We start from the raw sequence: 27,076 nt of genomic DNA, 5'->3' as shown, positions 1-27,076 counted from the left end.
CACCTGCCAACTGTGTGCTAGACCACAGTGGAGTTCTTGGCTACCGGCTCCAGCCTGGACCAGCCCTCTGTTGAGGTCATCTGCGGAGTGACCAGTGGATAGAATAGATCCTGTTCTCTGTCACTTTGGGATGTTGGAAGGCACAGTCACCTTTAACCTCTACCCTGACTAATGTGGTCACCATGCAGAGCCTAGACAGCAGAAAGTGCGACAAGGATGCAGCAAGTTAACAAAAACGCTGCGAGCGACCACACGGCCATCCCGACCAGGAACACTGCAGGCGAGGCCCAGATGTGCGGGACATGAGCAGGGCACAGTTGTTCCTGGGGCCCCCATGGACAGTCAGCTCTGTCGCCTGGACTCTGTCCCCAACACTCACTCAGAGTCCAGTCCTGCTACCTGTGGACCTCTGCCTGGGGTCAGCAAGAGCCCGCCAAGGCTTTTCACGCCAGCTCCTGTGGCCACAGCCTTCACTGGCTTTTGGAATCAACCAGAATCCTCCTCAAAATAAGAAAAACTCAGGAAACCAAGATTCTTTTTCAAAAGACATCAAACCACACAAAAGATTAAGGTTTGCAGCTATTTTATTTACAAGTTTACATTTAACACAATGAAATAAACACTGATATGTTGAAGCCTAGTTAGTAGTGTAACAATATGTATCATTTTGATGATTACATTATTTTAAACAACAAACTACACTGAAAAAATTAATGCCGATAAAATTCTTGGTCATAATATTATTAAGAAATACAATATATAAATTGAAAATATGATTGCTTAAAATTTGAAAATGGAAGTGAACTCATTTGGACAGAGTCAGAGTTGAACATAATCTGAAAGGGGGGAAAAAAAAAGCTCTGACCCAAATGCCACCTGTCAGGTGAACAGAAGCCAAGGAAGCACAGCCCAGCCCCTGGGCGTCACGGCCGGTCACATCACCGAGCATGATGACTTCCCTTGCGAAGCCGCCCCGTCGATTTTTTCTGCCTCCAAAATTATCCTTCTAAAAACATCAACAGCAGTCTGAAGAGAAAAAAAAAAAAAAGAAACAGCAGCATTATAACAGTGCCCTGGCGATCCTTCCACAGGGTAGGAGACCAGCCACCTGCCAGGCCTTCCTGCAGGTGGGTGCAGAGGCTGGGGTGCCGCCGGGAAGGCCACCTCCTCCCCCAGCAACAGCACTAGGCCCTCCCTGGCCTGCTTCGGGCCTTAGTCATCACCCAGAGCAGCCCCGGCCCGTCAGGGTCCCTTTTCACGCCCGACTCCGACTCCCCTGCAGCTCCTCCCAAGGGAAGGGAGCCGTGCTCCCTCTCACAGCCTGCTCTGGTGCTCTTCTTATTTAGGCTCCTTCCTTTACACCACCTCCCCAAACTCCTAGCACGGATTCTTATTTTTAAAATATTTATTCATTTTTATTTGAAAGGCAGAGTTTTACAGAGATAAAGGTCTTTCACCTGATGGTTCACTCTGGAGCTTCTTTCAGGTCTCCCATGTGGGTGCAGGAACCCAAGGATTTGCTTTCGCAGGCCGTTAGCAGAGAGCCAGATCAGAAGTGGAGCAGTGGGCTTGGCGTGGTAGCTTAGTTACTAAAGTCCTGGCCCTGAATATGCAGAGATCCCATATGGACGACGGTTCAACCCCGGCAGCCTCGCTTCCCACCCAGCTCCCTGCTTGTGGCCTGGGAAAGCAGTCGAGGACGGCCCAAAGCCTTGGGACCCTGCACCCGCGTGGGAGACCTGGAAGAAGCTCCGGGCTCCTGGCTTCAGATCGACATAGTTCCAGCCATTGTGGTTGCTTGGGGAGTGAATCAACAGATGAAAGATCCTCCTCTCTGTCTCTCCAACTTTCCAATAAAAATAAAAATAAATCTTAAAAAAAAAAAAAAAAGCAGCAGGGATTCGAATCGGTGCTTATATGGCATGCCAGTGCTGCAGGTAGGGGCTTAGCTTAATGCACCACAGAGCTGACCCCCAAGTTTGATCCCTGAATTCTGAGACTGTATCTAATATCTTGAGGTAGGCTTTCATGGGCAATTCCTCCAGGGGACAATACAATGCTGTTCCAACACCATTCCAGCACAGATCCTGGTCATTTCAACCTACAAACTGAACTCCCAACCCACTGGTGCTTCCAGTCTGCCCCAACATCCGCCTCTCATGTCCTCCATGACAAGGGGCCTCTCTTACATTGAAGGACAATGGGAACTACCATCCTTGTCCTTCAATTGCAGTCAGTGTGATTGCGGGAAAAATGTCCCCGTTTTCAAGGGGCTAGATCTCATCATTACCAATGACCACCCTCCTCCACTGCTGTGACTCTGAGCAACACATCACACCACCTACCCAGCTCCCTGCATCTGAACCCAATTCTCAATCCTACATAGACCTGATTGATCCAACCACTTCTGTCCCTTAACCCGTTCTTGGTGGATTTAGATTGCACATCCCACTATACTAACCAGACTCTAACTCCTTCTGAACCAACAGCACTAGCAGCTGCCATCCCTGGGCAACACACACCACTGACAGTCCCTCAACTACTTGTACTACCTCTGTGGCTCTCCCGGCGGAAGGTGTCAAGCCTTGTTCTTTCTCCTCACTCAGCTGCTGCCCTTAGCTGACACTTCACCGGAGCCCAGGAGCTGCCCTCACAGGAGACCTTTTCACGCTCTGTCCACCTGCTCTGCCTGCTGTCCTAGTGGCTGAATGAGCCGTCTGTACTCCTAATCTAGCTGCAGCTAGCTCCATGCCCTAGTCCTTTTGTTTAGTTAAGGTCACTGGCTTAGAATCTCCTGTTTATCAGAAGGTACTCAACAGAGGAAAAGGAGGGGATGCAGTATCATCTTGCAAATTCAGTCTCAGTCCTAATACCACACAGAATAAATGCTGAAAATGCAGTTAACTTATTTTGATCTGAATTTTCTGACTATTAAATAGGATGACTGATTTTGATACTTAGAGTGGCACTCAATAAATGCTTATGGGTTTTTAAATGTTTAATTTAAACCAGTTAACAAACTCAGACATTTCTTACTATTTCCACTCTCAATTCTAGCTACACATGAACAACAAAATACAAATACTGTGAGAAAACATACACTGATAAGGTTTCATCCTGCATATAAGAGGGGGAGTCGAGGTACAGAACTAGCGTTACAGTGATTTAAGGTAATTCTTACTTCTCTGTCAACCTTTAATACAGGAATATGCTGATAAGAGGTAGCATTCTCTTTACTACTCTGTTTATTGTAAAAACACAAGTTTTTGTTTGTTTGTTTTTAATTGGAAAGTCAGATTTACAGAGAAGAAGAAACAGAAAGAAAAATCTTCCAACTGCTGGTTCACCCCCTAAGTGGCTGCAATAGCTGATCCAAAGTCAGGAGCCCGGAGCTTCTTCCAGGTCTCCCACGCAGGTGCAGGTCCCAAGGCCATCCTCCACTGCTTTCCCAGGCCACAAGCAGGGAGAAGTGGAGCAGCCGGGACATCAACTGGCACCCATGTCGGATCTCTGTGATGCATGCTAGGCGAGGACTTTAGCAACTAGGCTACTGTGCTGGGCGCCTCACAAAGGGAATTTTTATTTTTTTAATTTATTTTTATTGGAAGGGCAGAAAGGAGAAACAGAGAAAGATCTTCTATCCACTGGTTTACTCCCCAAATGGCTACAACAGCCAGAGCTGAGCTAATTTGAAACCAGGAGCCAAGAACTTCTTCCAGGTTTCCCACATGGTAACAAGGGTTCCAAGCCTCTGGGCCATTGTCTGTTGCTTTCCAAGGCCATAAACAGAGAGCTAGATCAGAAATGGAGCAGTTAGGATACAGACTAGTGCCCATATGGAGTGCAGGATTAGCCTGCTGAGCTATTTTGCCAGCCCCAAACACAAATGTATTTTTAAAAACTTGTAGAAAATTTGTGTTAAGCGCCCAGTGCGATGGCTCAGTGGCTCAATCCTCACACGCACCAAGTTTCCTTATGGGTGTCGGTTGGTGTCCAGTTGCTCCACTTCCCATTAGCTCCCTGCTTATGGCCTGGAAATGAGGCAGAGGATGGCCCTGTGCCTGTGTGGGAAACTCAGAGGAAGCTCCTGGCTTTGGATTGGTTCAGCTCCAGCCACTGTGGCTGCTTCAGGAGTGAACCAGTTGATGGGAGATCTTTCTGTCTCTCCATCCTACAAATCTGATCTACCTTTCCAATACAATCAATCTTAAAAAACAAACAAACAAAAAACCAAAAAACTGTGTTAAGAAAGAAACATGAATTTCTAATTTTTGTCTCTAAATAAACTCATCTTTTAATTCCTTTTGTTTTTCATTAACATTTTAAAGTATTCCCGACCCCAATCACAACTGTTATATTGGTTGGATTTACAAAAACATCAGTATCTTTCTAAAGCAACCTACAGCAGTGATGCGAGACTGAAAATTTAACAGGAGTGATACCACCAGAAGTCACTGCTGATGCCACCAACCCCAGGGACATCTTTGCGCAGCTGATGAGAACACAGCAAGAACTCTGCTTCAAAAACACGTACCTGATTTTCTTTAGCAGATGATTCTAAGAATGCTGCGTTCCAAGATTCCGCCAAAGCTTTCCCTTCTTCATAACTGATCACCCTAAAGAAAAAAAGGCTTGGTTAAAACACTTTGCTCTTCACTGTATCAAACTCAGGCTCCACTTTGATTGGTTTCCCCTCTTGATGCACAATGATGCCACGCTCCGTGTTCTCATCCCCAATACCACAGCAGGGTGCACTCAGGATTCTGCCAGACCCGCCGCATAGGGTGCCCAGCTGGGGCGGGCCCAGCACCACCAGCTGGGGACGGTAGACACCCCACACAGGGTTACCGTGCTCAGGCAAGGTCTTGTAGATTGGAGAACATAACTGCCCTTCACAAAATGCTAATATATGTAACAATGGACTACTTTCCAACCAGGTTTTAAGCACTCAAAGAATTCTCGAAGGGCTCACAGCTAATTTTTTTTTAAGTATTTATTTACTTGTATTAGAAAGTCAGATATACAGAGAAAGAGAAACAGACAGGAAGATCTTATGTTTGCTCACTTATTCCCTAGGTAGGAGCAACAGTCAGAGCTGCGCTGATCCAAAGCCAAAGCCAGGAGCTTCTTCCCATGGCTGTCCTTTACTGTTTTCCCAGGCCACAAGCAGGGAGCTGGATGGGAAGCAGGGCCGCTGGGACACCAACTAGCACCCTTATGGGATCCAGCGTGTGCAAGGAGAGGAATACTTTAGCTGCTAGGCCAGCGTGCTGTGCTCAATTCTGTTAGATATGTTATACCACAGTGCCTTCCTCTCCAACATGACACTCACAGGCTGAAGCTGGGATTGGAGTGAGTGTGAGTGTGTGTGGCTGGGCGGGCTGCCCAGGTCCCCGTCACCGGGGCTCACCACTAACCCCAGCCGTACTACTCAAGAGCACCTAACAAACGAGTGCTGCGTGTGCAGAATTTTGTTTTATGCAAACTGGTAGTTAAAGACAATTCTCTAGAAGTCTGTTCTCTCCTTTCTAAAGCAATGTGAGGTCTTATTTCTGCTGCATAGAACTGAAAGATTTTTCAAAAGACACAAGTATTGCAACTGAACTGTTCTTAATTTCAAATGGCATTTCAGTGACTAAGTCACTTAGGGCTTCATTTTACACAACAGTGATTTAAACTACAAACCAAGAATAATAATAATAAAAATAAATAACACAACAGTGATTTAAACTACAAACCAACAATCATAATAATAAAAATAAATAAATGAAAGCTACAAACCTTTCCATATGCAGGTCTTTCTTATTCCCAACCAGCATTATAGGTATTCTGTTTATAAGAGGGAAAAAATGCAAAATGAACTAGTTAGTGCTAAATTACATTGCTCAGGAGACATTATTTTAAGTTTATCTAACAAAGAAATAAAATGGTGCTACTTACTGCACTTTCCCCACCATATCCAACAATTTTCCATGGATAACTTTAATCACTTCAAAACTAAAACAAAGAAAGTATGAAGTCAGACATCCATTTTAATGTTACAAATTTCTAATTTACATTAAATGGAAAAATTAGAGAAAGACATGCCCACTGTTTCAAGATAAACTGAACACAATATTGTCTTTTCATTTTTCCTATCAATCGTTTCACATGCATTTACCTGGCTCTCAGTGAGCCTTCCTGACAATATTTAGGATGCACTATCACTTACACTCAGCCTCGCTCCTCCAGACACGGCCATTCTCTGGGAGATGCCAATCTCCTTAGGTTCAGATATCATCAATGTCCTGAGACTACGCTGGATGTGGCTGTGTTTCTTACACCCAACCCTACATTCCACACATTGCAGCAGTAACTGCAAATCGGCCTCAGCTTTATTTATACCAATGGCAGCTGCCACAAGGCCAGGAAGCATGCCCATGGGTCCCCAGAAGGTATCTGGGATAAACACTTGCCAGCATACCTGTGGCTCTACTTTCAAACCCCTCGCAGAAATCCAGCTGCTTCTTTCCCTCTCTCCTGGTTGCCCAGGTCTCAGCTCCACCTGTGCCCCAGGCCCCCATCACTGCAGCAGCCTGAAGCCTGCCCCTCCAGGCCCAGCCCAGCAGCCACTAGGGCATCCCTCTCCTGAGCTGTTCTGTGCAGGTGCTCTGCTCCAAGCTGCACTGGCCTCCACTCTGTTCCTGTGCCATCGCCATCAGCGTTCCATAGTCGCCTTCTCCATGTTTAGTATGCCCTTTCTGGGAACCCCCAATACGTTCCGTCTCAAACCTCTTAGCCTATACGAACTCTCAGATTTCCTCCATTCATTCCTTGCTCTGAATATCTTGAATATTCACAAATATTTATGTGTTACTCAGCATGTAGCTTTACAGAAAACAAACATCAAGCATCCCTGATATTCGAGAATGTTCCTGGGACCACAAGCTACCGAGAACAGGTCATTGTCATTGTCGTCTTATTATTATTTTTTACTTTTATTGGAAAGGCAGATTTATGGGGAGAAGGAGAATAGAGAAAAAGAAAATTCTCTATTTGTTCACTCCTCAGACAGCTGCAATGGCTGGGACTGAGCCGATCTGAAGCCAAGAGCCTCTTCTGGGTCTCCTACAGGGGCACAGGGCCCCAAGGTTTCGGGCCATAAGCATGGAGTTAGAAGGGAATTGGAACAGCTGGGATACAAACTGGTGCCTGCACCGTAGGTGGGATTAGCTAGTTGAACTATCACACAAGCCCGCTGCCCTCAGAAAGTCACTCACAAGTGGCCTCACGATTAAGTAAAACTTAATACTACTAATTCCAGCAAAATGGTTTAAAAAGTTTAATGCAATTTATACACATACACAAAAAACTCAAGCAAGGAGGAGGAATCCTACCTTTTGATTGATGTAACAGAATACACAAGAATATAGCCATTAATATCTATGGAGTATGTCTGAGGAAAGATGGAATATTCATCCTGTGGGGGGAAAAATGACACTTGAGGTAAATCTTTACAGAGCATAACAAGTCACCTGTACCTTTACTTGAAGTTTTTTCACATATTATCAGAAGAAACCAAATAAATAAACCAGAAACAGCCTACAGGGGGTGGGGGTGGGGATGGCTGCTGTGGGACTTGAGAGGAAAGGGCGAGGTCTGTGATCTCACTCCTGGATGTAGGTACAAGATTTCTCTTAGAGATGTCTAGAGTATCTTAGACCCCAACCCCATAGGAAATTACAAGTCCTACATTTTCATGTTGTAACAAAATGTAATGTTATAATGAAAACTTGTCACAGGTCACTCACCACCAACAAATTACTAAGTGATTTTAGGGCTCAATACTTCCTCCCTTACCCCATATGACCCTCAGTGTATAAAGTCTGATGCCACCAATAAACTTCAGCTTTGACAATCAGAGTCCATGTGTGTTATTATCGCTGCTGGACAGCGACATCATACAATAGGGTATTAGACCTGGGTCTTACACAGTAACCTTAGGGAACTTTGCCCAAATACAGACAGACCACGTACACAAAGTTCTAATGCCAATGCCATTTTAAACAGCATTTCTGGCAGTTTATTTCAGCTGAAATACATCTACAAAAATATGCCATACATGCCAAGTGTAATTATACCAAAAAAAAAAAAAAAAAAAAAAAAAAAGTCACGACACATTGTTAGCTCAAGCAATAGTTAACTTTATAGATGCGGACTAGTTGCAACTACTGTTCATAATGACAAAGTTAAGAAAACACACACAGGAAGACTAAACTTCACCAATTCATCATAGACAATACTCACAAACCAGAAAACAGCTTTTCTGTATTACTGAACCTGTCATATACTCAATATAAAACATTCTTTATTTCTAGTATTAATTTCCCACTCCTTTTTTTGAGAGGCAGGCACAAAGAAAACTCCCATTCACCAGTTCACCCCCCAGCTGTAAAAGCCAGGGGAAACCAGGAGGAACCCAACCACCTGAACCATCATCACCTTACCTCTCCCCAGTCTGCTGGCACGAAGTGGAGCATTAAGGAGCCAGGCCACTACAGATCCCAGACAGTGACAGCTGTCATTAGCCACTACAGATCCCAGACAGTGACAGCTGTTATTACTGCTAAGCTAAACTCCCAAGTGTTGATGCTAGAAAAATCAACATTCATGTGACATTCAAACACAGACTCCGGCTCTCAGTCCTTCGCTGAGATGCCCACCGACTGTCAGGTACACTTGGCAATGTTTCTCGTCATTAAACTTAAGCTAGCATGTGTATCATCATCATATAAGTAAGTAAATCAGTAAAAACATTTTTCAAGACCAAAAAGAAAAAAATGAAACAGCATGTTATAGTCTTCAGCAAAAACATGCATAATGAAAAGGACACTCATTAAAGAAACCTAAATTAATCTATAAATGTTAACATGATACCAATTCTTTCATACACTATCTGAGAAAGAATAGAAGTCCCAAGGGCAGGCGAGTGAAAAAACATGAATAGTTACTAAAAATAATGCTGTAATGGCTCAATAGACTAACCAGAAAAACCCAAATAGGTATGAGAATTATAATAGTAATACTGACATTTCAAGTCAGTGAGGTTAAAAAATAACCCTCAACAAAACACTTAGGAACAGCAGAAAGCCACCTAGGAGTTAACAGCCAAGCTGGATCTGTAATTAATATCTTCTCAAAAAATGTTTTCCAGAGAAATTAAAGATTTCATGATGAAAATGAAACCACTCATATTTATAGGGCCCGGCGTGGCAGCCTAATGGCTTCATCCTTGCTGCCATGTGCCAGCATTCCATGAGCGCTGGTTCGTAACCAGCTCCCTGCTGTGTCTTGGGAGCCTGCGCCTGCATGGGAGACCTGGAGGAGACTCCTGGCTCCAGATCCGCTTGGCTTTGGCCCTTGTGGCCACTTGGGGAGTGGACAAGCAGATGGAAGATCTTTATCTCTGTCTCACCTTCTCTCTGCAAATCTATTAAAAAGGCAAAAACTATGCATAGAAATTTTTTTTAGTGAACTGAAAAAAAGTTTACACAATCTAAGTGTCTCAACAGAAACCATAAACAAACCTGAGAATAAAACCTTGTATCTCAAATTATTCAACATGCTAATTTTTCCTTATATCTTTAAGAAATTTCTTACATCAGCAAGCAAACATCAACGACACTACATAAGAATGGCAAAATTAGTAACAGGGTGAGCCTGACATGATGGCTCAATGGCTAAATCCTCCCCTTGCACACAGGAGGATCCCACAGGGCGCTGGTTCATGTCCCGGCTGCTCCACTTCCCATCCAGCTCCCTGCTTGTGGCCTGGGAAAGCAGTGGAAAACGGCCCAAAGTTTTGGGACTCTGCACCCATGTGGGAGACCTGGAAAAAGCTGCTGGCTTTGGGCTGGCCCCGCTCTGACTGCTTGCGGTCATTTAGGGAGTAAATAAGCAGATGGAAGATCTTTGTCTCTGTGATCTCCCTTTCCAAATAAATTAGTGCAGATAAGTAACAAGAGCTTTGTTAATATTCTGTGTTGAGGAAAGTACAGAGACAGATGCTCTGAGTTCACTGCTGGGAAGGACAAAAACTGCACTGTTAGAAAGTTTGCACACTTGCATCCTGGATCTAAAACCAGGAAACCTGTACTAAGTCATGACGGGTTTGAACAATGAGACGTCACATGGCCACTGTGTCCTGGTGCTACCCAAGATAAAACAGAACAATCTCCAATATGGAGAGGACTTTAGTGTAAGAAAAAAAATAACTTAAAATTATATTTGTATTTTAATCTATAAAATATCTTGAAAGCACAAGCTAGAAACTGACAATGAGCTGTTGAGGTGGGAAGGGGGCTGAGCTAGCTAGGGTGGCTAGGCTTTACTACTCATCATTTTTGTGCTGTCTTATACCACGTGTATTTATTTGTATCTAACTTTAGAGAAATACACTTGGGGACAGCACTATGTCGCCACGAGCGGGACACAGTGACCCGACTCCAAGTGCTGGTTTTTGAGTCCCGGCTGCTCTGTCTCCCTTGACACCCACACAGGCCCCTGATGCCTACTTTGGGCCTGGCCTAGCCTTGGCTGTTGCAGACACTCAAAAGTGGATCAGTATACAGGATTTTTCTCTCTCTGCTTCCAAATAAGTAAATAAATCTTAAAAATAAAACAAAAAGGAAATATACTTTTAAATTTTAAAGGTGAATTAGGTGAATTATAATACTGTTACTAGCTGACTTGTCACTGAGTTCACTTTAATGATTAATAAAGCAAGATTCCCCTTCTTTTCAATGAAAAGCTCACATTTTTCAAAGAGTGAGTGAGCGAGCGAGCTTTCCTCCATCGGGGCTCACACCACCAGACGGCCACCAGAGCTAGCACTGAGCCAAGTGCAGACCTCAAGCTTTGTCTTCCGCATGGTGAACAGGCATTCAGGGATGTGGGCTACCTCCTGCTGCTTTCCCAGGTCATGAGCAGAGAGCTGGACCGGAAGTAAAACAGCTGGGAACCAGCTGCCCTCTGGGATGCAGCGGCGTAGGCAGCAGCTTTACAAATGCCACAAAATTCATCTACAGTACCTACTTTCACTTCAAAATTAGGTACAAACAAAATATGTCAAGCAAACGGTTCTACCTGCTTTTACCTGTGTTTATCAACATCCCTAGCTGGACAATTTTAAATCCCAGTGACACATATGTACCACAGCAACTATTAAGCTGACAGCGCTTGCTAGCATGAAGCAACCTTTTCTACTTCTCAGCACCTGTCAGTGGTCAGGCTCCAGACCCCTTCCCAAGAATGTTTCTCAACCACCTTCCCCACTGAAGCAGCCCAGTGCGAATCCAACAGGTCTTGGAGCAATAACTGAAGGTCGCACCCTCCTCCAGGCTTCCAAAGGACAGGAGCTGTCTGTACTCAGCTATCATTGATTGTTAACTCTTAGCATAACCTCTTTATTGCTTCCTGAGACTTCAGCCTTTAAGTTAACTAGGAACTAATTTTTCAAAACATGTTAAAATTGAGTATTTTGTGCAAAAATTCTCTAACCCTTACCTAGTAGTAACACAATCAAAAGTACTAAGATTAGGGAGTTGCTAATCAGTCCACTGCTCCTGCATGCTATATATTCTCACCCCTTACAATTCTTCTGGTTTATTTATATTATTATACCACTAGCCTTAAAAGTGCTTATGTCGGGCCTGGCAGCGTGGTCTAGCGGCTAAAGTCCTCGCCTTGAATGCTCCAGGATCCCATATGGGCGCCGGTTCTAATCCCGGCTGCTCCACTTCCCACCCAGCTCCCTGCTTGTGGCCTGGGAAAGCAGTTGAGGACGGCCCAAAGCATTGGGACCTTGCACCCGCGTGGAAGACCCGGAAGAGGTTCCTGGTTCCCGGCTTCAGATCAGCGCAGCACCAGCCGTTGCGGCTCACTTGGGGAGTGAATCATCGGACGGAAGATCTTCCTCTCTGTCTCTCCTCCTCTCTGTATATCTGACTTTGTAATAAAAATGGATAAATCTTAAAAAAAAAATGCTGAGTGAGTCAACAAGCTAAGCACTGCTCCAGCATTGGAAAGGTAGAGTTCCAAAGACGGGTGGGAAGACAGAAATCTATTCTTATTCCCCAAAGAATTGCAACAATCTAGGCTGGACCAGACTGAAGCCAGGAGCTTATTCTGGGTTCCCCACATGGGGCAGTTGTCAAAGGACTTGGGCCATCCTCTGCTGCTTTCCTAGGAGTATTAGCAGGGAGCTGCACTGGAAATGGAGCAGCAGGGGACACAAACCGATGCTTGGGCGCCCTCCTAGCCCGATGGAAACGCATCTCAACAGTAACAGAACAGGGCAGGGATTTATCAATTCACACCCTCATGCTCACTTTTCAGGAGCCCAACAAAGATTCCTAATACATAAAAGTAAATTGAAATCCCAATTCCAGAGTCCCATTATAAATGCCTGGTCATCTTTTTTTTCAATTAAAAAAAATGTTGGAAGTAGCATTAAAAAAAAAAAAGTTTACTTACTTAATGACTTCTCTGAAAGGCAGAGCAACAGATAAAGAGGGAGAGACAGAGAACTTCCCTTTACTGATTTCCCTGTAAATGACCACAACCACCAGGACTGGGTCAGGTTCAAAGCAGGAGCTAGGAACTCTATTTAGGTCTCCCACCCCTAAGTGCAGAGGCCCACGTACTTGGCCAATTTTAATGTGCCTGCTTTCCCAGGCACATTAGCAGGAAGCTGGATCAGATGCAGAGCAGCCCCAATGATCATATCTCTTTGACCAAACACTATTTGTTGTCACAGCATAATTATTGTTAGCAGCACCCTTCATGCTAAACGTGTCTTGGTTCAGACAAATTATTTAGTCACCTAACATATAAAAGGTAAAAACTATAAGCCTATGAAACACTCTACTCAAGAAGCTCTTCTACACTGTCTCCTAAGAAAAAACTACGTAACCTATGGCATTGCTGCCTGATGGAGACTTCTGTCCGTCCCCACATTCCAATAAGCCCCAAACTTACTTTCTGGTGTGTATACAGGTATGCTTGTAAAATCCCAGGAATATTCTGCTCCAATAAACCACCGAGATATCTGATAATTAAAGCATACTACATACATTTACCACAAGGTCAACGAGGGAGGTGCATGACAGTTCTGGGAACATGCTCACAGAGACACACCTTGATTTCCTTCTAACTTCCCAAATGGAAACTCCAGGGGTTGCTCAGTGCTAACACCACTCAATAGTTTCTTGTCGCATGGAATGTGTTTCATTTTGTATCTCTGTTCTCTTCAAAACACGATGCCAGCAGAAGAACTGGCACCATGGTTTGGCAGGCTAAGTCTCCACCTTCGGTGCCAGCATCCCATATGGGTGCGGAGTCAAGTCTTGGTGGCTCCACTTCTGACTGAGGCCCTGTTTGCGGCTTGGGAAAGCAGCACCTACATGGGAGATGCTGTTTGCGGCTTGGGAAAGCAGCACCTACATGGGAGACCTGCAGGAAGCACCCGCCTCCAGGCTTAGCTTCAGCCACTGCAGCCATTTGAAGAATGACCATTGAATGGAAAATCTCACTATTTCAAATAAAAGCAAATAAATCTAAAAACAAAAGCAGACACAACACAGAGCAGAAGGAATTCATCCCAAAGTTCCAGGACAGATCAGCCTCCTGCTGGTCTGATTCACTGCTGGCTCTAAGCTGCAAAGGCAACAGGATGTCGGTACTGACACCTCAGCCTCTGTGCACTTCCTACCCCTCAGGGAATGAGTACAATTCAGTCTAACCAACCGGCTTCTAGTAAAAGCAGGCTTATGGCAGCAAGGGCTGGAAAAAGTGTGGAAAGGGTGTTTGTTTTGCCCCACCCCAATGCTCTTTTTCATCCTCCTTACTTCCAGGCAGCTGTCCTAGTGACCCATCCCACACGTCAGCACTACAGAATCTGACCATGACCACCCCCTTTCTGGGATACAATTTCAGCTTCAGAAATTACCTACCACCCAGCAAATCAAATCAGCACTCTACAATCATTTCAGATCTATCCGCCTAAGCACACGGCTACAGGCACGATGAAGTGGAGTCCTGCACCCCTCACCAGATTCAATCAACTGCTTCTGCACACCTTTCTCACATCTCTCCCTCAAAGACTCACTTGTGTTCTTCATGTGGAGCACAATGAGAAGGCACTACTATGCATTCTAACACACAATCAAAAGTCACAATACAGAAAACAAATACCCTGTAGTAAGTGTTAACCTTCAGTCACAGTGTTAAGTACGCACCTGAAACAATTTTAAAATACAAAAGCAATTTATTTGAAAAAGTACCACAAATGTCTATGTCTGGAAGACGCAGTAGATGGCATATTTACATGAAGTTATGTACACAAGCAGTTCTCCTGGAGGGGCTGACACAAGAGAGACAGTGCTGGCCCAGGCCTGCCAGAGACGCTGTCAGACACCAAGATCCTGTGGTCACTTACTTGCCCGGCTGTGTCTACAAGCTGAAGATGATACTCCTGTCCGTTTACTGTGATCAGCTTGGTGAAAGCTATGGGAAGAGGGAATTCATTATTAGTCTTAGAAAATAAATAGCTGCAGCCCATTTAAAGTTTGAACAATGCAACCAACCAGAGGCCCCAATAATCTTGTAAACTTCCACAAAGTGAAAAAACAAAAAGAACAAAACTCTGAGTTGTACAGATTTCCTCCAACTCCCACTATTTAACCAAGAAATAATGGCTGATTACTAATTAGGCTTGGATAAACCTTTCATCTTTTTTCACACAACTGAAGTTATAATTCATATCCTATAATTTAAATGTTCTGTGAGGGAAGTCCTCATTCTTGTGAAAATTTATAGGAAGCCTGGCACCATGGCACAAAAAGCCAATACCAACTGAAGTACTAAGAAATTTCAGAACATAAGAAAATCAACAACTTTACTGGCAGATAAGACAGCAATAGAACAGAAGTTCTATGTTGAAGTCATCGTTCCCATGTAGCTTTAGGACCCAAGTAATTTGTCACCATTTCTTTTATCTAGCAAGGGAGGAAACCCAGATTGAAATAATTCCAGGAAAAATCAACCTACAATTCTAATGAGACTTCAAACAAAAGAACAAAGCACTATTAACGCTGCAGAATGCTAAGATGTGACCCCTAGAGCCACGCCCAGAAGGCAGAGCAGAGCCTGTGCACGCCCAGCCACAGCCACCTGGTCTCACGCCATGTCCTGACTGCTGCTATGTGCAACCAGAGCCAGGCGAGATATCCCACTACTGCCCAAGCAAAAGCAAAGCTAAACCAGATACATGGAAGTTATGCAAGAAAACTAAGTATCAAGGAGGGGACAGGAAAGCTTATCTGAATTATATGAGTTCCAGAGCCAGAAAGGACAGCTGAAAGAAGTCACAGAATCTACTAGCATCACAGAAAACAAACTGCTGGCACCAAGCAAGGATGCTAAAACAAAGGTGAATGAAAAACGTTTACAGACCAGATGTCTAAGCTGTCATTTTCTCACTTTAAAGAGTTAACTAGATGAAACAGGATCAGAACCCACAGGAAACTGCTGGGGTGGGTAGTTGGTGCTCCAGTTAGGCCACCACTTGAGCACTTGGGTTTCAGCCCTGATTTGCTTCAATTTCAGCTTCCCTCTAACACCAAATAGGTAAAGGGTAGAAATATAGGCTTCTGTTCTGTGTTAAGATAACCAGAAGTATGGTAAAGAGTTTGACCTGAACATGCCTCATGAACTTTTAAATGATACAAATAAAACCACTTTAATTCACTTTTTTAGAAAAGGGTTTCTTTCCTTCAAAGGGAGTGTGCCAGAGAAGGGGAGACAGAGACATTCTTTTCCGCTGGTTCACTCATCAAATGCCCTCTAGCAGCCAAGCCTGGGTAAAGCTGAAACCAGCAGCCTGCAACTCCGTTCAGCTTCCCACATCAGTACATGGTTATCTGCTGCTCTTCCAGATGAACCAGCAGGAAGCTGGATCAGAAGTCAAACTTGAGCTCAGAAAGAGCACTGACACAGGGTGCAGGTGTCTCAAGAAGGGGCTCCAGGGGCCGGGCCACAGTCCACCCTTGGATTCACCTTTGAAATAAAAAATGTTATTGAATACTAAACTAGGATAAAAATTCGAAATGCAACTAAAGATCTGTTCTTGCTTTTGTGCAGTCTGGAGGCAGCAGGTAACTGGGCCTCCGCACCTGCTGTGCGAGACAGGGATCGGCCTGTAGCTCCTCACCTGGCTTGGCCCGCCCTGGCCATTGTGAACTAGTGCTGGGACACTTTCTAAAATTACAAAAGTACAGGTAAATCATTTTGATTTTGTGATAGCATCAATGGCATTCCCAAGAGAGTCTAACATTTTTAAGGACACAAAATCCTAAATTATTAATTAATGTACAGCGAACTAACGTTTAGGGCACATTATGACTTTGTTCTTCTGTTATCTCTTCAGAGAACAGTTAACCTAACTTGTTCACACAGCATTTAAATCCAACTGCTCCTCATGTTCACTATTCTATACATGACAATTTCAACACATTAACACAGGATAAATCTCAACTGAACTTGAGCTGTGGTTATGCAACAAGGTGGAGGAATCCACCATGGTGGGAGGGTTTGGGGAGGGGTGGGGAGAACCCAAGTATCTATGTAACTGTGTCACATAATACAATGTAATTACTGAAGTTAAATAATAAATAATTAAAAAAAAAAAAAAAAAAAAAAAAAACACAGGATCTATTCTGGACTGTTCTCTGCAAATACCAGAAGTTAGCCTCACACACAGGTCCTGCTGATTAGTTTAGCAACCAGCAACTTCCTTCTCTGCCAATATCACACCAAGACAGGTGGATAAATTTCTGTAAAAAGACAAAAAGTAAATACTTAGCCTATGTAAGCCACCTGGTCCTTGCAATGAACAACTCTATCACTTCAGAGCAAAAGCAACCAAAGACATAAAACATGCATGTGGCTGTATTCTAATGAAACTTCATTTAAGGACGCTAAAATTTGAATTTCCTAAAATTTTCAACACATGGGCCCGGTGCAGTAGCCTTGTGGCTAAAAATGTCTTCACTTTGCACAAGCCAGGATCCCATATGGGCACTGGTTCATGTCCCGGAGGCTCTACTTCCCATCTAGCTCCCTGCTTGTGGCCTGGGAAAACAGTAGAGGATGGCCCAAAGCCTTGGGACCCTGCACCCGCACGGGAGACACAGAATAAATTCCTGGCTCACAGCTTCGGATCAGCTCAGCTCCGCCATTGCGGCCATTTGGGGAGTGACCCAGCAGACAGATCGTCCTCTCTGTCTCTCCTCCTTTTTGTATATTTGACTTTTCAGTAAAAATAAATAAATCTTTTAAAATTTTTATTGTTACAGAAAATTCCAGGGCCTGGCACGATAGCACAGTGGCTGTGGTCCTTGCCTTGAATGTACCGGGATCCCATATGGGCGCCGGTTCTAATCCCGGCAGCTCTGCTTCCCATCCAGCTCCGTTTGTGGCCTGAAAAAGCAGTGGAGGATGGCCCAGGGCTTTGGGGACCCTGCACCCACATGGGCGACCCAGAAGAGGATCCTGGCTTCGGACAGGCTCGGCTCCAGCCTTTGCGGCCTCTTGGCATTGGACGGGGGATCTTCCTCTCTGTATATCTGCCTTTCCAATAAAAATAAATAAATCTTTAAAAAAAAAAAACTGTTTAATAAAAAAGTTTCAACATGTAGCAGGCATTATTCTTCACTGGGGGGAAGAAAAAACCAACAAGTGTACATTGTAGACCACTGTCTCCTTCACAGACGCTCTGCCCCAGTGGGAATTCTTGCCTTGTCAGAGGCAACTCCTGACCTTGGATTTCCCAGCCTCCAAAATTCCAGGAAATTATTCTATCAACTAAAAAGAGGGGGATTCTCCCAATACAAGCTGCAGCGTTTTAGTGTGTCTCTTATATGACTCCAATAGGTAAAGTCCATGAACCTAGCTATTACACTGCAATGAACCTGGCTGTTAAGTGTGATGCTGAAAAGGCCAGTCCATTTTTTAATGAATGCCACATTCAGAACTGTATGTGCCTGTAAACAAATCCTCAGTAAGCCTTTGTCTCAACAAGTGTTTGTCTGCCAACACTGGCTCTAGGGACCTACCTGGGTTCTACAATCACCTGTTACAAGATGAGCTTCCAACACATGGACCTACCAGGGCCAAACACACCTCAGCAACTTGCCCCCAGATGTGGCTGCTCAGGGCCTAGAACCCACTGGAAAACCCCAAAACCACACACAGGGACTGCATCCAGTAAAGGGTGTAGCTGGTTCTAACTGGCTGCTTTTTTCCCTGAGCATGGCTTGGGATGCCAACAGGCCTTCTCAGCTAACCTCTTTGTAAGGCTCCCATGCTCTCAGAACAGCTGATCTCTCCAGAGCCTCCCCAAGTCTTCCAGACTGCAGGCCAGCGTGGGGAACTAGTGCTACAGATGAGGCAGGAGGGATCAAGGGCTCTCATTCTTTGTTTTCAAGCCAGGAAATCTCCAAAAAGGCTTACTGCTTAGAGTAACAAAGAAACTCCCCCTGCAAGGACTACTCCATTTCTACTTCCTTGAGGCAGATGGCTGGAATGTGGAAGTTCCAACAGAATGATTTCTACTAACTGAAGCAGCAATATCTAGATGGCAAGGGATGCTCAAAGAGGGTAATAAAAATTTTCCAAGTTTTCTTTGACACACACAGATTCAATTGAATTGCCTCTGTAATCAAAGCTTCCATGAATAGGCAATGGCTATTTGTACACAAAAGAGCGCTTCTCAGTTTATAAGTACTTGAAGACAATACTTACTGTTTTCTATGGTTGGATCGTAGGAGTCAACAAATTGACCTTCGACAAACTGAATCGTCAATGAGGATTTCCCTATAAAAAGAGAACAAGAACTCGGTATGTACTGACATATTAAGGTAAAAAACTTGTAATTTCACAGCCTTTTCTTTTTAAGACTCATTCTGTCAGATGGAACATGGAAAAGTGGGGGTGGTAGTGTCAGAAAACATTTAATTAGCATCTGAGCTATTTTTTAAAAAATTCCATTAATGCTTTATATGAGATGTTAAGCAATTAAGACATTACAAATAAATACTTCAGTCATTAACAAATGCAACTGACCAACAAGCGCATCAGAAATTCTGCTAAAGATGTACTACTAAATAAGATTTCAATCAAGCTAATTGCTTCTGGTGTCTTTGAGATGTGACTAACTTTAAAATAGAAATCCATACAATGATCAATTTATATTTTCATATACAGCTGTTAGAAGAATTACCAAATACAGCTTACAAAAATAGTACTCTGAAAATATATAACAAAAAGCTTCATTTTAAGAACTCTTTGAAGATAGAAAGCCTGTCACCACACAAAGATACAGTCTCGATTTCACAGAACCAAATCAACAACTACAGCCCTAACATGTCACCTCTTTACAATTTTTACAGAAGGACTTAGGAACAGGCTCTGGACCTAGTGAAAAAGCAGTTCCAATTATTTTATCACCAAGAAATAGGAAGCAGTCTCTTTCCAATGTCACTTTCAATCCCATTCTTTTCCTTACAAACTGACATTAAACGCACACTCAGCTTGCCACCCATCACTCCTACCTCAAAAGGAAGTGCAGTGCGAGGAGAGCTGTGTTACACAGGCCTTACACTCCTGAGCTTTCACTCGTACTTTTCCCTTTCTAAATCACAGAAGTGTTGCTTACAGGTGGCAGGCACAATGTTGCCAAAACCAAAGGCATGCCCCATAAATTCAAACACCTATTTCATTAAGAAGCTGGCTTACAGACAGTTGTGGGATAACTAGAAATCTGTAAGTGGCAGCCCTATTTACTGCTCATCAGCAGTGAAGGAATTTGGTGAAGCAGGGGGACCCATATGGAGGCTGGGGAAGGGTAGCACAGGATATCAAGTGGGGACAGCCTGGGACTACAGGCCAATGTGGAACTCAAAGTGTCCACAGACCCACTCGGATCTGAAGTCTGTCTTCTTAAAGCAACACACCTCAGCTTCCTAACTGAGAGCTCCCAGGTGAGGGAGACCAGGAGGAAGCTCCAGGTGCCTAACTTCGAACCAGCCAAACACCTTTTTATGGAGAAAGTGTGTGGAAGCTCTCTATCTAATCTTCTCTTTCAAATAAAAATAAATACATCTCAAAAAAAAAAATAAATAAAGAGAGAAGGAAGGAAAGAAAGAAAAAGAGAAGGAAAAAGAAGAAAAAAATCACACCGCAGGATAATCCTCCACCCCTATGCATGGCATCCTGTCATGGCCGCCCCACTTCCCCTCCAGCTAGCTCCCTGCTTGTGGCCTGGGAAAGCAGTTCAGGATGGCCCAAAGCCTTGAACCCTGCATTCACATGTGAGACCTGGAGGAAGTTCCTGGCTCCTGGCTTCGGAATGGCACAGCGCTGGCTGTTGTGACCACTTGGGGAGTGAGCCAGCAGACAGAAGATCTTCCTGTCTCTCCTCCTCTCTGTATATCCCACTTTCCAATAAATTGAATAAATCTTTTTTTTAAAGAGGTTTATTTTGGCTAAGGGCTCTGCTTACCTGTGTCACCCCTAGAGGAAGCATAGATGTCTCCATCTGTGGGGTCTGTTCTTACTGGGCCACCGGGATTCAGTCATTGGGGGAGGAGTCCCACCCTAATAGTCTTATCTGTTTCCAAGGATTCTGCCTCTAAGCCACATATTGGATTATGGTTGCATCCTCTTAATAGCATTAACAGGGCTATGGGGATTAAATCCTGCGTGAGTTATTCACATGCAAGTTGTAGCAGTAGCTCCAGCAGCTGTTCGTCCCCTCTCCTTTCTCATGTAAGAGGTGGTGAGGTCTGCCCATACCAGTGCAGAGAATTATCACCTGCCGCACTTGGGGATGTTTCCCTGCACCCTTGTGGGAGACCTGGAGGAAGTTCCTGGCTCCTGGCTTCGGATGGGCGCAGCACCGGTCGTTGAGGTCATTTGGGGGGTGAATCATTGCACGGAAGATCTTCCTATCTCTCTTCTTCTCTGTATATCTATCTGATTTTGCAATGAAAGTGAATAAATCTTTAAAAAAAAAAAAAAAAAGCGGGGGGGGGGGGGGGAGACCATGCCAAAGCATTTGGAATTACCAGGGAAGGACTTTAAATGGCATTTTTTTCATCCTTCTAATTAAATGATTAAATCAGTCTCATTTACCCCAAGTTATGGTGATTGATGCTAGTTACATTTTTAAAAAGTTTTTTAGTTTTGCTAACATAGAGGTTTTTTTTTCCTCCACCCTTACTGTTTTCATTGTATAAAGTAATATTGCTATATTTTGGTTAAATTTTCCTGAAGTCTAGCATGTGTAAGATGGTTTCTTCCTGAGCTAAGAAGTCCGTAACTGAGTACCAATAAATACAAGTGGAATTGTTTCTTAATTTCTATTGAGCTATATTTCTTCTTTCATTGGTATAAAATGGAAATCTTTTGTGGAATCTGAATGGATGTCAGTGACCTTTAGAGATCTGAGTTTTAATTGTATTAATTTGTTCAGAAATCTGAGCGTGGTATATTGCTGTATTTTGCAGGTGTTAATAGTCTGATTAATTGAGGTCATTTCAGGTCATCTCAAGTACTGAGAAATAAGATAGGAGACTGATAAGGGAGTGAGTGTTGCAGAAAGAGAAAGATCTTCCACCTGCAGGTTCACTACCAAACGGCTGCAATGGCTGAATGGATCCAAAGCCGCTAGGCCACGCCCCCGGGCCCAACCTAACTAACTCAAAGTCTAATTTGAAAATCTGACCATAACACAATTACTCTCGCAAAAGCAAGAAATAATATCTAAGCAAAACCACAAAGCAGGTTGTTGGCAGACTGCGTCTTCATCAGGAGTAAACTGGACAGCAGAACCTCAAAACCTTCACTCAGCAGGGCACACGCCCTACAGCTCAATCAGACCGGCTCCTGGAAGAAGGCACCACTCACCAGCGGAGTGGCACTTCCCTGACTTTCCCTCACCACCGCCACTGCAAGGGGAGAGAATTAATGACTGAAATCAGGAATGGAAAGACTAGACATTTTTATAAGTCAGCACTAAACAATAATTTATCTGGGTGAGTAAACCCCACTGCTCATTTTCCAGTGCTCCCAGTTCTGATGATCAGGCCACAAGAAAGCACTCGGCTCTCCTGGTCAAGTCTTACATACAGTTTGCTTGTAACTCCCAAAAGGCACTGTTGAACAACAGCAAATCATGTACTTTACTGTCATCACCTAGTCATCTTCTTCCTAATCTCACTTTGGCTTTTGTCCTTAGCCAATTCAGATTTGAAACCCTGGAAATGTTAGATGTTTTAGCAATAATCATGCTCGCAAAAGAAACAATTTGTGCAGCTTGAGGGGTATTTCAAAAACTCAGATCAACTCTTTAGATAAGTAGACATAAACCACCCATTTTACGACACGTTACTACAAAAGATTTGAAAATCATAGTGAACTTCTAAATACTTTCTGCCAACCAAAACCACCTTAACTTTAAAACTATAAAAAAAAAACTAATATAAATGTTTACTACACAGGTACATTTTAAAAGATACATTATATTCTCACATACTTTGTGATTACAAAATAAACATTGTTTCCAAGATGAGCTTGTTTTCAAGTTTATTCTCCTCTACAAATGGACTTATAACATATACACAAACATTCTCCAGAACAATTCACTGGGATATAGTGGTTTTCAGCTTACTAAGTACCAACATCAAAAGCTACCTGACCAAAGGGAGACTCCAGTAAAACTAATGTTAGATAGCTGTAACACAAGCATTACAATGCGGACAGCTGTCAGTCACCCCGATTTCTTCACATTACTATGAGACTCTGACGTTCACGTACACACAAGCTGTCTACACCCAGATTGCACAAGACAAGGTCTTCCCCAGGGCTCTATTTTCTAACTCTTACCAATAAATCCACACCATAGCCAAAGCAACGTTTTCAAAACAGCTTTGACGCAAGGGATCACAAAATTAATACAGTGAGCCACGATCCCATACTGTCTACAGGTACATCACCAAGGATGGCAGAGAATAAAAGAAACTTCTCAGTTACATACATATCATGACAGGTGACACTACAAAACATATTTCTTATTAAGGGCTATAGTCAAAAAGGCTACAAATAAACTCATCTCCAATCTCCCACCAGGTCTCACTTTCTTCACTCTGCACTTTCAGCCTCCAAGTAAATCAGTTTCCACAACTCTTGGAAGACCCTCCCCACTCTCTCACAGTTCTTGATATCTTCATCAATTGCTTTGGTGAGCCAGCTGAGCTCAATTACAGCAAACTTCCAGAACCATTTAAGTTGGTGATCATTAACAAACCACTGTTTTTCTACACTGTCCCCTTGCCAGATTTCTCTGTGTGGTCATCTTCCTTTCTGCAGGAGTTGTTCTAAATGAGTCCAACAGTTTCATGACACAGGGCAGGCTTTGTCACAAAGGTGAATTCTTGAGCCCTACCCAGACCTACTACACAGAGAACTCCAGCACCGGGTTTGAAGAGGACCTCTGCTGATGCTGCAGCCCGCTCCAGGGTTAAAACACCTGCCGTCATCAACCACCACCCCCCAGCTGCCAGGCTGTTCCCCAGCAGGCCAGGTCACAGGCACACTGGCATTTCACTTTCAGTGTCTCAGCTGGAGAGCCTCTTTTCACCCAGCAAAGTCATGGCACAGTGACTCTGAAGACAGCCTGAGCTGGACAGAGCCACTGGGCCTGCCGCATGGTCTCACAGGAAGTGACTGCTGTTCTTCCCCCCTCTTTACCTCTACTCCCCCTCATCACTTCTCACCAGCCCTCTTCCTGAAATACTCACAAACCTTTTTCATTTGTATGCTGGATTACTTTATTCCAATGGGGTTATAAAAGTATCTCTGAAATATGTGCATATTTTGTAATAGCTTCTGCTCTTAGTGCTATACAAAGATGTTAATGGGTGCTGCATAGTTGGATGCTTGACCATGAAGATGAATACACCCTGCAGAAAATGACCTCAACACTTAACTCAGTTCCATTCACCCGAGTGGACCAAGATCCCTGGTGAGGCCTGCAGAGATCAGACCTCACGCTTTATGAACTAGGATGTGGAGACTTTGGCTTTTGCAAGGTATCATAGAAATAGGTGATACAAAACGCTATACATTTTAAGGAAATTATGGAATCACTTTGCTAATTTCCACAAGGCCAAAACAAACAAACAAAACATCCAACAACAACAACACACACTTATCAGAGGACAACCATCTCTTCTCCAGTCTATGGGATAAGGTCATTAGCTGACTGCTACAGACCAGGAGCTCCTGCCCCAGGTAATTCTGTCCAGAACACCCCACCCCCAGGACCTGGGCAAAGTGGACGCATAAATATGTACATGAAGCTCCACATACAATTTCACAGAGGTATCATACAACTCCTGGGTGGGCACCTTACCACAGAGCAGGAGGTGCTGGGAGGCACTTTTTTGGGGGGAGATCAAGCCCAAGCAGTGCCCAGGTGCCATCTCTCTGCTGCTTCTTCCTCATCCCTTTACTCCCTCTGGCACTCAAGTAGGCCTACATGTGTGCACCTGTCTTTTTCATCTTTCAAATAAATCATATAACTATATGCAATGTATACATACCTGAACTTAGAATGTGGTTCTAACTAGAGGCAAGGATCTAGAATAAAACAAGTCCCATCTCTCCTAACTCGCTATGATTCCATTTACTCCAAGACATATCACCTGTTAATAGCAGGTTTGGGAATTACGAGATGGTGAAGCCAATTTTACAATACACATTCATCTCAGAAATACAGTAACTGGTAGAAACAAGACACTGGGGAAAGTTTCAGGACCAGAACTGAAGGTGAGGGTCAGAGGCCTAGCTCTGTCTCTAGGGGCCTCAACCTGCAGCTCAAGGAGGAAATCAAAGCACAGCTGGGAAACACAGTACCTGGCGTCTGCCATGTGTTCAACAGTCCCAGAGCACTTATCCCAACGCTGAAATAAGCCTCTCCTGGTTAGAAACATATATTTGAAAGGCTAAGTGACTGAGGAAACTGGGGGAAGGTCTTTCATCTACTGGTTCACACCCCAAGTGGTCCAAGGACTCTATTGCTTCCCCCGGTCATAAGCAGAAAGAAGGTTGGATTGTTAGTAGAGCAGCCAGGACATGAGCTGATGCCCACATGGGAATGTTAGTAATGCAGGTAGAAGCTTAGCTTGCTATACCATAGCATCAGCCCCAACACAGTACATTTTTTTTTTAATAAAGATTTATTTTATTTTTATTACAAAGTCAGATATACTGAGAGGAAGAGAGATAGAGAGGAAGTGGAGCTGCCAGGATTAGAACCAGCGGCCACACGGGATCAAGGCGAGGACCTTAGCCACTAGGCCACGCTGCCGAGCCCAACACAGTACATTTTAAATGCACTAACAGTAACTTTAGTCCTATCACACACTCAAGTCTTACAAAACATGTGAGCCTAGGGGATTGTATCTTTTTTTATAACTCAATAATAAAATGAAGACCAAAAAAAAAAAAAAAAAAAAAAAAGATTAGGGCATAACAATATACCTACACCTGATTAAAGTCTACTTGGCTCCAACCAGAAGATATTCAGTGCCAAGAGTCAAACTGAAGATGTTTTAACTTTATCTTATAATAAAAGTCACTTCAAGTTTTCCAGTCCAGAAAGGGACATGAGAAGAAGAAACATCAAGAGGATCCGATTTTGAAAAATGGACTAGAAATGGAAATAGGACATTTAAAAAAAAATCTGCTTTGAAATAGATGGCTATAAAAAATAAATATGGAAAACTAATCATGAAGGAGAAAAGAACCAAGAAAATCTTAAGATATACCTGATTTAAAGACTTACTAGGAGTCTACAATGCAGTGTAGCATGATACAAGGGCAGAAATTAAACAAATAAAAATTTCCAGTAACAGATTCACACATATGTAAGATCAATTTGTTTTTAAAAAAGATTTTACTTATTTCTTTGGAAGGTAAGTTACAAAAAAGAGAGAAGTGGGAGAGGAAAAAGGAAAGGAAGAAGAGGAAGGGGGAGGGAGGGAGAAGGGCAGAGAGAGAGAGAGAGAGAGAGAGAGAGAGAGGTGCTCCATCCACTTCTTCAATTTCCAAATGGCTGTCCCAGCAGGAGCTGGATGGTCCAAAGCCAGGAGCCCATCCATCTCCCACAGTTTTCCCAGGCACATCAGCAGGGAACTGGAACACAACTAGAGCAGCTTGAAATGGCACCAGTATGGGATGGTAGCACTGCAGGTGGCAGCTTTGCCTGCCATGCTGCAGCACCGGCCCCATCAACTGATTTTCAGCCAGGGTACAAAGGTAATTCAAAAGAGAAACAACAGTCTTTTCCAATAATGATGAAACAATAAGATGTCAATTAAAAAAAAAAAAGACAACGTGACTATGTATCTGACTGATACCTTATAAAAAATGCACGATCAAAAACAGATCCCAGACCTATATGTAACATCTGAACTGTGAAACTTCCGGAAGAAAACACTGGGGGACACCTTCAGTAACTTGAGTTAGATAGACTTCTTAGATCTAACAACAAAAGCACAATCCATTAAAAAAAAAAAAAAAAGATACAGCAGACTTCATAAAAAAAATAAAAACTGCTCAGAAAGGTCCAGGCACGATGAGACCCAGACCTAGAGAAAATACGAGCACACAACCAGCCCAGGTACCCAGAACATACACAAACTCGCAAAGCTCAACAATGAGAAAAAGTGAGCAGGATTTGAACTCTTGAAGAAAGATCATCAGGCTGTAAATAAGAACAAGAAATGATGTTTCCCCAGCTACTGGCCTAGGCTGCCTACAGTACTGCACTGCTGGGAGAAAATCAGCCAGTAGCTGGTGGGCATCCTGGGTCTGGTTAATGCCAAATTTATGTTAATTATACCAGTGTGCCAACACAGTTGCCTAATTTTTTTTTAAGATGGAATGTACCACCCCGGCCCCTAGGTGTGGGGGC

General features: G+C 43.6%; 1 protein-coding gene across 1 annotated transcript in view; it reads right to left on the bottom strand.

The window, feature by feature from the left end:
- Nucleotides 1–566: 566 nt before the first annotated feature.
- The window catches only part of RHEB (Ras homolog, mTORC1 binding), a 41,857-nt gene continuing 15,347 nt past the window's right edge, over nucleotides 567–27,076 (bottom strand). The window contains exons 2-8 of the mRNA XM_004594398.3: nucleotides 18,841–18,912; nucleotides 14,477–14,544; nucleotides 7,377–7,459; nucleotides 5,941–5,997; nucleotides 5,782–5,829; nucleotides 4,535–4,616; nucleotides 567–1,026 (exon numbers count right to left, since the gene is read on the bottom strand). Coding sequence (XP_004594455.1) covers nucleotides 934–1,026; nucleotides 4,535–4,616; nucleotides 5,782–5,829; nucleotides 5,941–5,997; nucleotides 7,377–7,459; nucleotides 14,477–14,544; nucleotides 18,841–18,912 — 503 coding nt within the window. The 3' untranslated portion in view covers nucleotides 567–933. The remainder of the gene's footprint in view (nucleotides 1,027–4,534; nucleotides 4,617–5,781; nucleotides 5,830–5,940; nucleotides 5,998–7,376; nucleotides 7,460–14,476; nucleotides 14,545–18,840; nucleotides 18,913–27,076) is intronic.

Source organism: Ochotona princeps, chromosome 25, assembly GCF_030435755.1.
Source record: "Ochotona princeps isolate mOchPri1 chromosome 25, mOchPri1.hap1, whole genome shotgun sequence".
Taxonomy (NCBI): Eukaryota; Metazoa; Chordata; class Mammalia; order Lagomorpha; family Ochotonidae; genus Ochotona; species Ochotona princeps.
The sequence above is the reverse complement of the archived record's forward strand: the minus strand, read 5'-3'. Positions and strand labels throughout refer to the sequence as shown.